The following is a 12797-nucleotide window of genomic DNA, read 5'->3' on the forward strand; positions in this document are numbered from 1 at the left end:
AGTGACAAAGCATTGATGAATGAATAAACCTGAGTTGAACTTGTAAATCATTATTTGTGATGCACTTTGAGACTTCTCAATGACGTGATAAAGCTCTATATCAAATGCAAGGATTATTTTTATTGTTTGGTTCCATTTGACAGTAGAAATATTCATACCAAACTTTACCTCCTTCAGCTGGAACAATTCAGTAATTTCTGTCCGTGAAGCCAAAGTGATGTCCAAAAACAATGAAATGGAATGGAAAAACAAATACATCTGTGTTGAAGGTATGACAAATTGTAGAAGCAACAAAATGTTGGCATTTACAAAAGCTTGAAAGTAAATTTTGTGAGGAATATTTAATACTTTTGAGCCTATAGCCTCACTTATCACAGCACTTGCTTACTCTTCTCTCCCGTTCTTTTTCTGTCTCTTCATCCCTCCAATTGCAACATAAGTTGCCAAAAAATGTTGGACTAGAATTCTTCCCATTTTGTTTCCCATATTGTAATGGAAATCTTTCAATCATTTATGAACATAGTAAATTCTATTAAAATGTGCTGTTAAGAAACAAAAAGTCTTTAGTGATGATGTGTAGGCTCTAAAACTAATCATTATATAAGATCCACAAATATTCAGGGAAGAAATGTCTTAAGTGATTTAAAATGGTAAATCTGTTTACTTAGCAATAAGTAGGAACTTGGTTGTTAGTCGATTAGCAGATTGCTTTCTGGTGGTAATAATCCCTCCAAAAAAAAATGTTGTCACTCAATCCACAACTGTTGTGAGACATTGCTATGTGCAATTGGCTACTGCGTTATGCCCACAAAATATACAGTCAATTCACTTTACTGTATATTCTGTGAAGCGCTTTGAGACATTTCAATGACTTGATATGGCATAACAAAGGATTATTATTATTCTAGATAGAGAAGTGACAATGTAATTCTATTGTCATTAATGTCTAATCCAACTGTATGTGGCATCAAAGTTCTACTTTCCACCAGAATATTGTAAGATTAAGAAACATTTTAATTGTTCAGTCAATTTACATAAGGATAGTTTGTAGAATGGCTAAAATTAGCAATAGTTTCCAATTTTACAATTGTTTTATATGTTCTGTTTCAGAACCTTACGACCGAACAAATACAGCGCGAGCTGTGCATGAAAATATCAAATTTGACATGATCAGAAAGGAGTTTATTCAGGTAAAATGTATAACTACATTTATTTAACATTGTAATGCATACTGATGGTAACCTAAAAATTAGTTCATATTCAGATTCTGGAACTAATTTTACTTTAAACATTCTCTTCAAATTTTCAAAATAGGAATATTGTAGTAAATTCCAAGGAGAAAAACTGCACCATCAAATCCATTATCTTTGTCTGTGATAGAAACAAAGGACATTTTGCTCACAGGTTATCAGCAAAGCACCCACATGGAACTTTAATAATGTTCGATGGCTTTTCATAATGTTCTATATTTTATCCTTAAAATGTTTTATTTGTTTTAATGATTTCACTTTAAAACTAAATCAACCGTACATGTTGAGCAAATGTTGAATAGAGAAATATTCCTTAATGTCCTGACTTCCCCAGTTGTTCAGTGCTTTAAGGGAGAACTTTACAAAGGCAATACTTCAGAACAATATTTGTTTCTACATTCAGTAACCTCGGTGAAGAGGTAAGTGTTTATGAAAATGCTATTGCAAAATCTTAAATATAAGTGATGAACTTGCTTGCCCATCTCCGTTTGTACCTCACAACCAAAGCAGCCGAAACCCTCATCCATGCCTTTGTTACTTCCCAGCTGGACTATTCCAATGCCCTCCTTGCTGGTATCCCCAGCTCCACCATACACAAAATTTAATTAATTCAAAACTCCGCCGCCCGGATGCTCATCTGTACAAAACTCTGTACCCCCGTCACACCAGTCCTTGCCAGGCTCCACTGGCTCCCAATTACCGAACGGATCGATTTCAAGATCCTCTCGCTCATTTTTAAATCCCTTGATACCTTGCACCTGCCTATCTATCCGATTTGCTTATCACCCACCCGCTGCCTCCGCTTGGTTGGCTCCAGCATCCAATTTGTCCCTCGTCCCCTCCGCTCCACCATCGGTGGCCGTACCTTCAGACACTATGCCCCGAAACTCTAGAACTCTCTCCCTCAATCCCTCCATCATGCCCCTTCCCTCAGAGTAGAGGGGTGAGCAGACCAGGCGATTGGGGTAAGGTAAGATCAGAGAGATGAGGAGGTGCTGGGATGTGAAGGGATTTGTAGAGGACAGCGATTACTGAAATCAACATGAGGACTAGGATACTGGGCATATGGAGTTTGGTGCGGAGGAGGATGCGGGTGACAGAACTTTGTATACGTTGGAGTTTTGGGATAATGGAGCTTGGAAGTCCAGTTTGAGCAGTACATTTGAAGTTCAGGCCGCAGGTATCGATGGCATAGATGAGGGTTTCAGTGGCATTGTGTGTGAGGTAGTGGAGGAGGCAGGCGATGTTGGAGAGGTGAAGAAAAGCAGTCTCAGTCTGGACCGGGTGTGAGGGAGAAAGGAGAACTGAAGATTGAACTGGATGCCAAGGTTGAAGCGAGATGTTGGAGGGACCTAGGAGGATGGCTTCCGTCTCTTCCATGCTGAGTTGAAGGAAATTGTTGCTCATTCAGGTCATGATGTCTGAAGACAAGCACAGAACATCAGTGGACCTTGAATCAAGGTTGTAAGTGGAAAAGTAGATCTGGGATACATGTAGAAGTCTAAGAATGTAAATCTTACTAATTAGAATCCTTGAAGTGTAATGTAAAAACATAATGTATCTGTATCCGGCCCAAAAACTAATTACATAGAATGATGTGACGTGGAAACATCGTTAAGGCAAAAGACATCGTCTGTGTCAGTGTAGATGCACAACAACATCTACCAGATCAAAACCTTTCAATCTTCACTTCTCTCAAAGTCACCATTCGATTATCTCATCTCTAGAAATGAGAAACTCAGATTAGTAATTTATAACTGATTTTTTGGGGTCAGGCGGGTGTCTTGACAAATGCGGAAAGAGTATCGAAGCCAAACTGAGAATTCCATGCATCCCACCTACACATGGAAATCCCAGAGATGGATTGTTGGAATAGAATGCACACTCTCTCCCTGAAGGGACACATCATCCAATTCCGGAAAGTATTAGGTGCAGGCTGGCGAGAGCCAAGGCTTGGGCACCCCAGAGTGTGTGCTGGAATACTGCTGGAGTCTAACAAGCTAAAATCACGTAGCTTGCCATTGATATCACTGTCTGGCAAGCTTTCCTGCTGCTCGTCCAGCTAGGACCACCCTATCTATCAGGGCTTTGGCTTGCAAGGTTAAGAGGAGCTGAGTGGGATGACTCCCTGAATGGTTGGGCCTTCCAGGTCCTGCCAATGAGCCAGGCTCGCTGTACTATCATCAGCAGAGCCCTGGTATACTGCTGACCCGCCTGGCTCAGGAACTGGACTACCGAGACCACAACGGATGGCTGGCTGGATTCCGACATTCCGTTGCCAAGCATTTGCCAGTTTAGCTCCAGCTAACACTTAGACATTAACACAAGAAGTACGTCACTTGTTAACTGATCATGTTATTGTACTGACCCACCCATTTTGCTAAAGAAACCCTTTAGCAAATGAGAAAATAAATGTAGAAAATGCAAATGAAAAGGGAATGTATTGTTTGCAGTAGTGTTCCTGGCCACTTTTATGACAAAATAACTTTTCTGATCCAATTTTACTTAGTAAATAAAAATTTGTTTGAACTTATCTCAAACCTTCATTTTCTTTCATCAGTATTACTTTTTCATTTGCTTTAGTTATTAATCTTCATGCAAGGAACAACATTTTATTGTGATGGTAAAAGCAAAGGATGCATAAGCCTGCTTCACTGATTCAACAGCATTTTGTTGCAAAGGAGATCTTACTTTTGCACTATGCAATTCTTTCTTGATTTTTTTATAGTTTACATTGAAGTCAATGATTTTTATTTGGCTTACAATGGTCTCTCTATTGGAGAGCATTTGAGAATTCAGGTGGGAGATGTGAAATGAAAAATTCAACTGAAAAAAGTGGAAATCATATAAATGTCGTAATAATGCTGGTTAGAAAAACACAATAAATCTAAATTACTCAGTGAATGCTAGTTGTAGGTAATTTCAGTTGGTGCTTTTACAATTACTGCCAATACTGTAATGATTTCTTCATTTCATTCCCAGTTCTTTTCTACTGTAATTATATAATGTTTTCATTTAATTGAGTGCAATCTAAAATGGCAGAATATTGCTTATTATTCAGAAAACAACATTTTACCATGGAGAAAATGCAAAGTTCAGAATGTCAGAATTAGACAGTGGGGAAGCAATATTTCACAGGGAACTAAATGTGATATTTGCCTCTTTGGGTTTCTGTGCTGTTAATGTTGAGAAGGAACAGCATGAAGCATAGCTGATCAGTTTCAGTGGGCTTGTGTATGGGTGTATTCATTGTCATAAAGTACATTCTTTTATTTTGAACTTGTATGCTCTGTTTAGTCTTTATTTAAAAAAAACTAAATACAACAAAGTGGTTGAATCGTATCTGCGTTTGTATGAAATGCAAAAAAATTTAATTAATTTGTTTTATCATTTTAGATACCATGTCACATGTATGATCACATAAAGCAATTAATGTTAATAGACTGGAGACTCGTATTACATTTGATAATGTCTATCTTTCAATTATATTGTGCAAGATTAATTGCTTTATGTGATCATACATGTGACATTGGTGTCTAAAATGATAAAAACACAAATTAATTAAATCAGCCACAGTTGTGCTTCTAATTAATAGCGATGCACTAATTCAATTACAATTTTGTTTTTCTTTAGTCCTGGCACAAACTTAAAAATAACAAAGACTTGTTCAGCATTCTCCCAGCAAGAGCTGCAGTAGAGGGTAGGGGAAGATGACAGACTGGCTGTGCTGTAGGTATTGTGTTGGTGAAGAAAATGGAAGTGGGAACAAAATGCCAACACTTCTATCTATGGAAGACTTTCTGCTCTCAGTGATAATTCATCTGAAAGATGCCTGATTAATTATGGGATTTCTTTTGTCTTTTATGTGGCAAGAAAAATCTACGGATCTATCTTTTTTCCTCCCCTTTTGTTTCCTCCATTTGTCTCGACAAGCTGGCCATGAAATCCTCATTATAGGAACTGAAGAATAGAATCCTAGAATTAAGGACAAATGATTATTAAAACAAGCTCTCTTGAAAGATCATTAGAGGTCAAAAGTTTACCTAATGGTGATGTTAATAGATATGCTGCAAAGGCAATCTGTACAACCTGATAAGGGATACGTAGTGATCAATGGACTGTTTGGAAATGTACATTTCATTTGCATCAAAGTGGAAGGGTGACAGGGCTATTATTCTCTGTTATAACTGTTAAAATTTAATTTGGCTCATGTTCACAATAGATATTCTCCTTCACAGTAACTATAATTTGCACCTACATTGGGCAGTTTGAAAACATATTTGGTCATTTGTTTCCTCTTAAAAGCGACCATGGTTCGCAGTCCCACATAACTTATCTAAGTAACTCTGCATGCATCTTAATCTTTGCTTCTGTAATGTCAATGAAAATTTTTCAGACATGGTGGTATCACATAGATCATTCTTTCTTTATTTTTATATGATAAAATAATTGCAACCAAAATGCATCATCTCATAGGATGCCAGGCAGAATTTAGGTGAAAGATGAGCTGTTTTTTTTCAGTTTATTTTTTTAAACCAACCTAGGGAGGCCAACTTCCAAAAATGCTTTTTTAAAATAAAGAAATGGTGGGTAATTAACTTGTTTCTCTTATTTCATGTTTTTTGTCTGTTGTAAAAAATTATGGATTTTGTTTTTTGCTACGTTCTAGAATGTCACGTTCGTTTTTCTTTTGAAATTCCCTTTTGTCTTTTATTTTGTATATTGTCTAAATTTAAATAAAGTTTGCATATGGAAAAAAACCTGATTGAAACAAGCCTTTACAGTGCAATATTATACCCCTTTTATATGGCTTTCAATTATTTAATTCCCATTGCACTTTTGTGAATTAAGACCTGCTGCAAGTTACAGTGGGTTTAGGTACAGCAACCTAACTCGTCTAATTCGGAGCAGGGGGTGGTCATTTGAAAGCTGGTGCTTTGCATTCACAGAGGCTAGATGTCATGAGCAAACTTGCGTCATGATGTTATGAATAGAAAAAATTGTCCAGCCTACAGCAGTACATTGCAGGGAAAGTAATTTGATTCAACAGGTCTGGGCTGCTTACACGGTCACAGATGAAATTACTTTGAGTAGATTCAAAGCCACGCAACAGGGGTTGAGACTCTGCTAAGAAACAATCACGTGAGATAACTTTGTAGTGTTTTACATGGCCTCTTGATTTGAAAAACTTGTCAATGCAAAAGTGAATTAATAGCTGGCATATAAACAGTGCTAAAGTTTTTACCCCATTTCAGGATCGTGTTCTTTCAGGTTTTAACCTTTAAAAACGATTTGTGATTAAATTATTTTTGTTTTTTACAGAAGAATCTGAGTAAATTGAGAAGCTGAATCCTCTACGTAATTGAGCCAACACAAGAACCATAGCAATCGCAAGGTTACAATTTTTACATCTTTACATGCTTGTGCGCTCCAGCAAAAAAGTTTAGTTAAATGATTGCTGGAAAACAAGAACCGTATAGTCCTTTCAGTAACTTATGACAAGAACACTGATGTTTAAAGGTAATGAAAGAAGCATGTAAAGATATTTTTTAATCAATTCACTGATCAGTTCACTAATCTCTTGATTTGATAAAATTATTTAAATAAATGCAAAATTTAAATATTGGATAACTCTTTGAATTTGTAGGGGTTTTCAAACCTAATTTATTCTATAAAATCTTGCCTACACAAAAGTTTCTCACCTTCATATGATATAGAAATGGATTGCTTGCTTAGCAAAGTACATATACAAAATTAATTGGCTTGAATTTCTGTGAAGGTCATTAATGGTGAGAAATTAATTTGTTTATTGCAGGAGCCATTTCTTATTAATTTACTTGTCTGGTCCAAGTGATTTCAATAAAGTGGCATGAACTGTACTGTAAATAAAGAAATATTTGTGCTATGCCGTTCTGCTGTTGCATTTATTAATTGTTAGAACGTGATTACAAATGTTACTTTGCTCATCTCTTATATACAAAGCAATTTTAGCACTTCCTTCCTATGGAAAATGCTAACAAGAAATTCTTGCACACCCATGTCAATCCTGGTATAAGGCACTTCAAAATGTAAATTTACTTCTGCACTTTACTGCATTTTATACCAAAAATCAAACCTGTGTTTTTTTTTCTTTTTAAGGCAAAATTTGAGCTTGCTCTTTGTAAAGTAAATTTAGAAAGTAGGGACAGCTTTATTTCTTCTTCCTCCACAAAGGATAATTAGTAAGTTTGAAATCTACCAAATATGATTCTAGTATTTCTTACATATCTTACATAAGACCATATAGCATATAAAACTGAATATCATGAATATTATAATGTGGGACTCAGTGTTCTAATTTCTATTCTAGGTATTACTGATATAATACAATTTAGAAATTAATTATATTAGCTTGTAGCAGGAAAAAGACTCCATATAAATCATTTATCTTTTCAATTTCTTTACATTTCATTGTCTTCATATATGGTGTCTCAGCTGCTGTGACAATTATCTCAACAATGATGTGGTACAGCTGTTCACAGTTTGACCTGGGCCTGTCTCTATTGCTGTTGAATTCTCCTGTTATGCTTGCATCCTGACCTGTATCCCACTTGAGGCCTTAGACACATCCTAATCTGAAACAGACGCATGCACAATCATCAAACGTACGTGAACAAAGCACTCACAAAGTGTGGGCAGGTCCTTGTCAGGTGACAGTCTTTTTCATCTTTGAAGTGCCATTGAGGTATATAGCCAAAGCCTTTGATACCACGTGACTGTGATACCAAGTTCATTTACTCCCCGTGTATTGGCCCTTATGGGCCAAGAGCAGCTTTTTTTTTTGCAGAGGTTGCAGGAAAAATTAAGCCCTCTGCTATCCTTAGCCCCAGTCACTATTCAGTGCAGCCAGGCCAGCTTCTCTGCTACCCTACTGCCTCGTACGCTCTGTTCAATCGCAAAACACTGGCCTGCTTTTATATCCCCTGCCCAATCCACTTTGTGGGTGAGCTTTCAGCCATTCTGCCTTGTTTGGGAGCTCCATCCCAGGGTCTCTCTCTCCCTTGATCCCTCCCTTCTTACCTTCAGAACAAGCCGCAAGACTTATCTTTTTGACCGAACTTTTACTATCTTTCCCTAACCTCTCCCCCATACACACATACAAAGTCCTTGGACTCCTAGTTAGCTGTGTGAAGTGTCTTGAGACATTTGAGACTCAAAGTGCTTCACAGAATATACTGTAAAGTGAGTTGACTGTATTTTGTTGGGGAATTGTGGCAGCCAATTGCACACAGCAGTGTCCCACAAACAATCATGGATTGAGTGACCAAACTATTATAATTTTTTTTATTTTTGAATTGATTATTACCTCCGGAAAAGCGATTCGCCAATCGCCTAACAAACTTAAAACTTCTTAACACTATTTGTTTCATGCATTGATATGTAAAGGCTGGAAACTTTAATTCTTCTTCAAATCAATTAGACTATCAGATAATTATCAAGGTGCTTAAATTACTTCAAACCAAGTGAATTAGCTTTGATTTACATATATGAAAAATATTTACCTGAAGGATATTAACACAAACATTACAAATTACAAGATCTTTTCATTTTTCAAGCCCTTTTCATATGACAGCTTTGTTCTTGTGTGCTGTGTATAATTTGATGGTAGAATTTGTTAATGTGCTGCAATGAGGATAAGATATATGATATGAAATTAATGGGTGCTGACAATCTAAAATAAAACCAGAAAATGCTAGAAACCAATCCATTGTATGGTAAGCTGCATCTACAAGGTAGAGACATGTTAGCTTTCACTGAAAAAATGAGAGAGTGGCTTTATAGGTTAGAGAAAATCAAGTAGGACTGGAACAAGAAAAGAAGTGGGGAAGAAATTAAAAAATAAAAAGATGAACATTATAGAGAAACGATCCTCAACCGATTTTGAAAGGCTGGAAATGGTGTTTTGGCATCACAAGTGAAGTTATCAGTGGGGTAGTGTGAAATACCAATGTAATTCTGCAGAAATAGATGAGCTTTACAATAATAATCCTTGCATTCGATATAGCGCTTTTCACATCTGCTAGACGTCTCAAAGAGCTTCACAGAATATATTTAAAATGAGATACAATATTTCTACCTGTGCCAAGTAACATCATAGAAACAAAAAAAAATTGGCTGCCATGGTTCACTTCAAAATGTACCTCTTTGACTGCGCTTTCAGTCATCTTTAGCTGTCCTTCCCCTTTACCTCAGGTGCCCATCTGGCTTTGCCTGGCTCTTTGAGTTGTTCTGATGTGAAGGGTGTTATATAATGGAAATTGTGTTGGAAGTATGTTACTTTGATAATACATCTGAGTTGTTGCTGTCAATAACTTCTAAAGATTGCTCTGTTCTTAGCCTTTAAATACCAAACCAAAGTTGCTAGACCCTGCAGACTAGCGAGTGAAAACTGTGTTTAGGTCTGTGGTCCTGACTAAAGTTGTGGAATACTATGCAGTAAAATATTTAATGCCCTGCCCCATTATCGTTTTTATAACTCTTCCTAGATGTGTATCAGCCTAGCGCAGTGGTAGCACTCTCACCTCTGGGTCAGAAGGTTGTGGGTTCACACCTGACACTGCAGTGGCTAATAGATTTCTGAAAGTAGCTTCACAAATTGGTAAGTGGATGTCAAGATTTACCAATGAAAATTTGATGCAGAACAAAGATCAGATCTTTTGTAAGTCGCAAAAATGCACTGTTAATATTGAAGAAATTTCTTCACGACCCGAAACTGATTCAAGTTATGACAAGCCCACAGCACATTAAATTGTATGCACACCACTTCTCTTTCACCATTAGCACAAGAACATTAATAGTTTTCCGCTGTAAGATGTGGAAGATGGGTTCGTACTGGTTCATGCATCAATGCAGCTACTCAGTTAATAAATGAAAGTATCCAGTCAGGTTTTGAGCCCTGAAGAGCCAGTTCAGAACTACCCCAAAAAACCATCAATAAGTTTTCTAAAGTTGAATATGACCTGGTTTTCTATATAATATATCAGTATTGGGCCATTACATTACATAATCACAAATCAATAGCACATAGCTGATTACCATATTATACTTGGTACGTGAAAATCGCTGAGCAATTCATTTGACATTTACTTGTGTTGACTACATTGGGGAGAGTTCATTTTGAGTTCTCCCAACATGCTTTCACCTTGCACTTTCTCCCCTTGTCTTCAAAACCCTCTAATAATAAATCATGTATTTAACCACACATTTGGTCACTGTTTTCAAACTCCTGTCCTTCCCACTCTGCACGGTGATCCCCATCGCCTTTGTGAAGCGCTTGGATGTGTTCACCAACGTGAAGATATAAGGGCAATTTCTGCAGCAAAAACTTTTGCAAAGTAACTTGACCAGTTCTATTCACTTGAAAAGTAATTGTTCTAATTTGCTGGCGGCTCATACAATGCACTAATACAGTCTGGTAAGTGGTGTAGCAATTACACGCACAAATACATTTTGGCCAAACGTATATAATTGAGCGTTGCCCTTTCCTGCAGCTGCCTTAGTTAGCTTTTCTAAAGTTAAATTTGAGTGCCAACAATAGTGAGCCAACAAATGTACGTCAAATTCAATAACGTAATAAGTCTGGTAATTGGAGAAACTAGGTTGTTAATTTCAACAATAACGCACTGTCCAGGTGAGGGAGGGGGACATGGTCAATTTGATTGACATCTGTTCAACCAAAAGTATATCCACTGGTTCTAGGACCCAGAGGACAGTGGACTTCTGGAGCTGAAAGGAAGTTCTCTCTCTTTTGGCAATGGTATTTCTATTTAAAGACTGTCCTGAGTCAGGAAACCTGGGGCACACAGTAATGACACGGGCTTCGCGAGCCTCTCGGTTAAACTGCAACTGTTATTGTTGAGGAAAAACGGGAGCAAAACATGGAAAACTTCGAGGCTTGTATTTCTGAGGAATCCGACAAAATCGACCCCGAGATTTCCTTCATCCTGGAGGAGGAAACGTGTGAAGGTGGAGTGATGGAAACCCAGGAGGAAGAGGAACTTGCAGAGAGGTAGTGGATTTAATCAGAAACCGTCAGTAATTTGACAAACTGTTCCTAATTTGATTTAATGCAGTGACCTGCACCGCCAAATCCGTTGGAAAATGTAGTGCATTTAAAGCTCTGCACTGATTTGATTTTGCTGCTCTGGTTTGCAACTTGGCAGTGTGGTTCTGTTTGCACTATTTTCTATTTAAAGTGACTACGACATCAGATACGGGCGCATCCACTGACCCTCCTGTTTGCTCCCTGCTCCATGTAGCTCATACCAAAATAATGTTGCATCGTAAGTGCAGTTGTCCACTGGTATTTTGCTGGTGCAGAATGCAGAGTTGAGTGCAGCTCCCTGTTGCCTATACAGTTGTCAAGTTTTGCGAGATAACTAAGTTTGCAAAGGACAATCCCCCCCCCCCCCCCCCCGTAAAGTTCTATCCTTCTACACCGCCTCCCCTCTTAGCTCAACCTTCATGGACCCGTCTTTACCTGGTTCAAATCCTACCTCTCCCAATGTCTCTATTTTGTCGCCACTAACGGCTTCTCTTCCAGCCCCCACATCATCACGTGTGGAGTCCCTCAGGGCTCTGTCCTTGGCCCTCTCCTCTTCAATATCTATATGCTGCCCCTTGGTGACATCCTCCGCTGACATGGGGTCAACTACCACACACATGCGGATGACACCCAACTCTACCTCTTTGCCTCCACCCTCAATTCCACGACCACTGCTGTCCTCGCAGACTGCCTGTCGGACATCAAGTCCTGGATGAGGGCTAACCTCCTGCAGTTGAATACCAACAAGACCATGACCCTCCTGCTTGGCTCCTGTAAGCACTTCCATAGCTCGGGCGCTGACAGCATCTCCCTCCATGGATGCACTCTACATCTCACAGAGCCAATATGGAACCTCGGCGTCCTGTTCGACCTTCCACTGTCTTTCATACCCCACATCCATGCCATTACCTGCTGCACCTTTCCCCATCTCTACAATATCGCCTGGTTCCACTACTGTCTCTCACCGCAGGCCGCCAGTGTATCAGGCAAATATCATGCACGCATTCATAACATCCAGGCTCGACTACGCAAATTCTGTACTTGTCGGCCTCCCCAACTCCTCCCTCTATAGGCTGCAGATCATCCAGAACTCTGCACCTGTGCCCTCTCACGCACCAGGCTCCGTGATCCTATCACCCCCATCCTCACCCGACTCCACTGGCTTCCCATTACACAGAGGATACAGTTCAAGGTTCCGGTACTCACTTTCAAAGTCCTCCATGGCCTTGCTTCCCCCTACCTCTGCAACCTCCTAACTCCCAACCAAGCTGCCTATTTCCTCCACTCAGCGGGCTCCAGCCTGCCTCACGACCCCCGCTCCACCATTGGCAGGCAGGCCTTCAGCCACTCTGCCCCCACCCTTTGGAATTCCATCTCATAGTCCCTTCACCTCGGCTCCCTCCCTTGCCTCCTTCAAGACCAGTCTCAAGACCCTCCTCTTCGACCGTGCCTTCAGTCACTCG

The 12797-nt window shown here is 39.0% G+C and overlaps 2 protein-coding genes across 4 annotated transcripts in view; both read left to right on the forward strand.

Moving 5' to 3' along the window:
• Window positions 1-7155, forward strand: part of tent2 (terminal nucleotidyltransferase 2) — a 37856-nt gene extending 30701 nt beyond the window's left edge. For all 3 annotated transcript variants that reach the window (XM_007892084.2, XM_007892087.2, XM_007892085.2), the window contains 3 exons: window positions 178-269; window positions 1111-1190; window positions 4884-7155. In XM_007892084.2, the coding sequence (XP_007890275.1) occupies window positions 178-269; window positions 1111-1190; window positions 4884-4964 (253 nt within the window). In that variant the 3' untranslated portion in view covers window positions 4965-7155. The remainder of the gene's footprint in view (window positions 1-177; window positions 270-1110; window positions 1191-4883) is intronic.
• Window positions 7156-11090: 3935 nt separating this feature from the next.
• Window positions 11091-12797, forward strand: part of LOC103177769 (cardiomyopathy-associated protein 5) — a 49700-nt gene continuing 47993 nt past the window's right edge. The window contains exon 1 of the mRNA XM_007892088.2: window positions 11091-11298. Coding sequence (XP_007890279.2) covers window positions 11168-11298 — 131 coding nt within the window. The 5' untranslated portion in view covers window positions 11091-11167. The remainder of the gene's footprint in view (window positions 11299-12797) is intronic.

Source organism: Callorhinchus milii, unplaced genomic scaffold (assembly GCF_018977255.1).
Source record: "Callorhinchus milii isolate IMCB2004 unplaced genomic scaffold, IMCB_Cmil_1.0 Scaffold1, whole genome shotgun sequence".
In the NCBI taxonomy this organism is placed as follows: Eukaryota; Metazoa; Chordata; class Chondrichthyes; order Chimaeriformes; family Callorhinchidae; genus Callorhinchus; species Callorhinchus milii.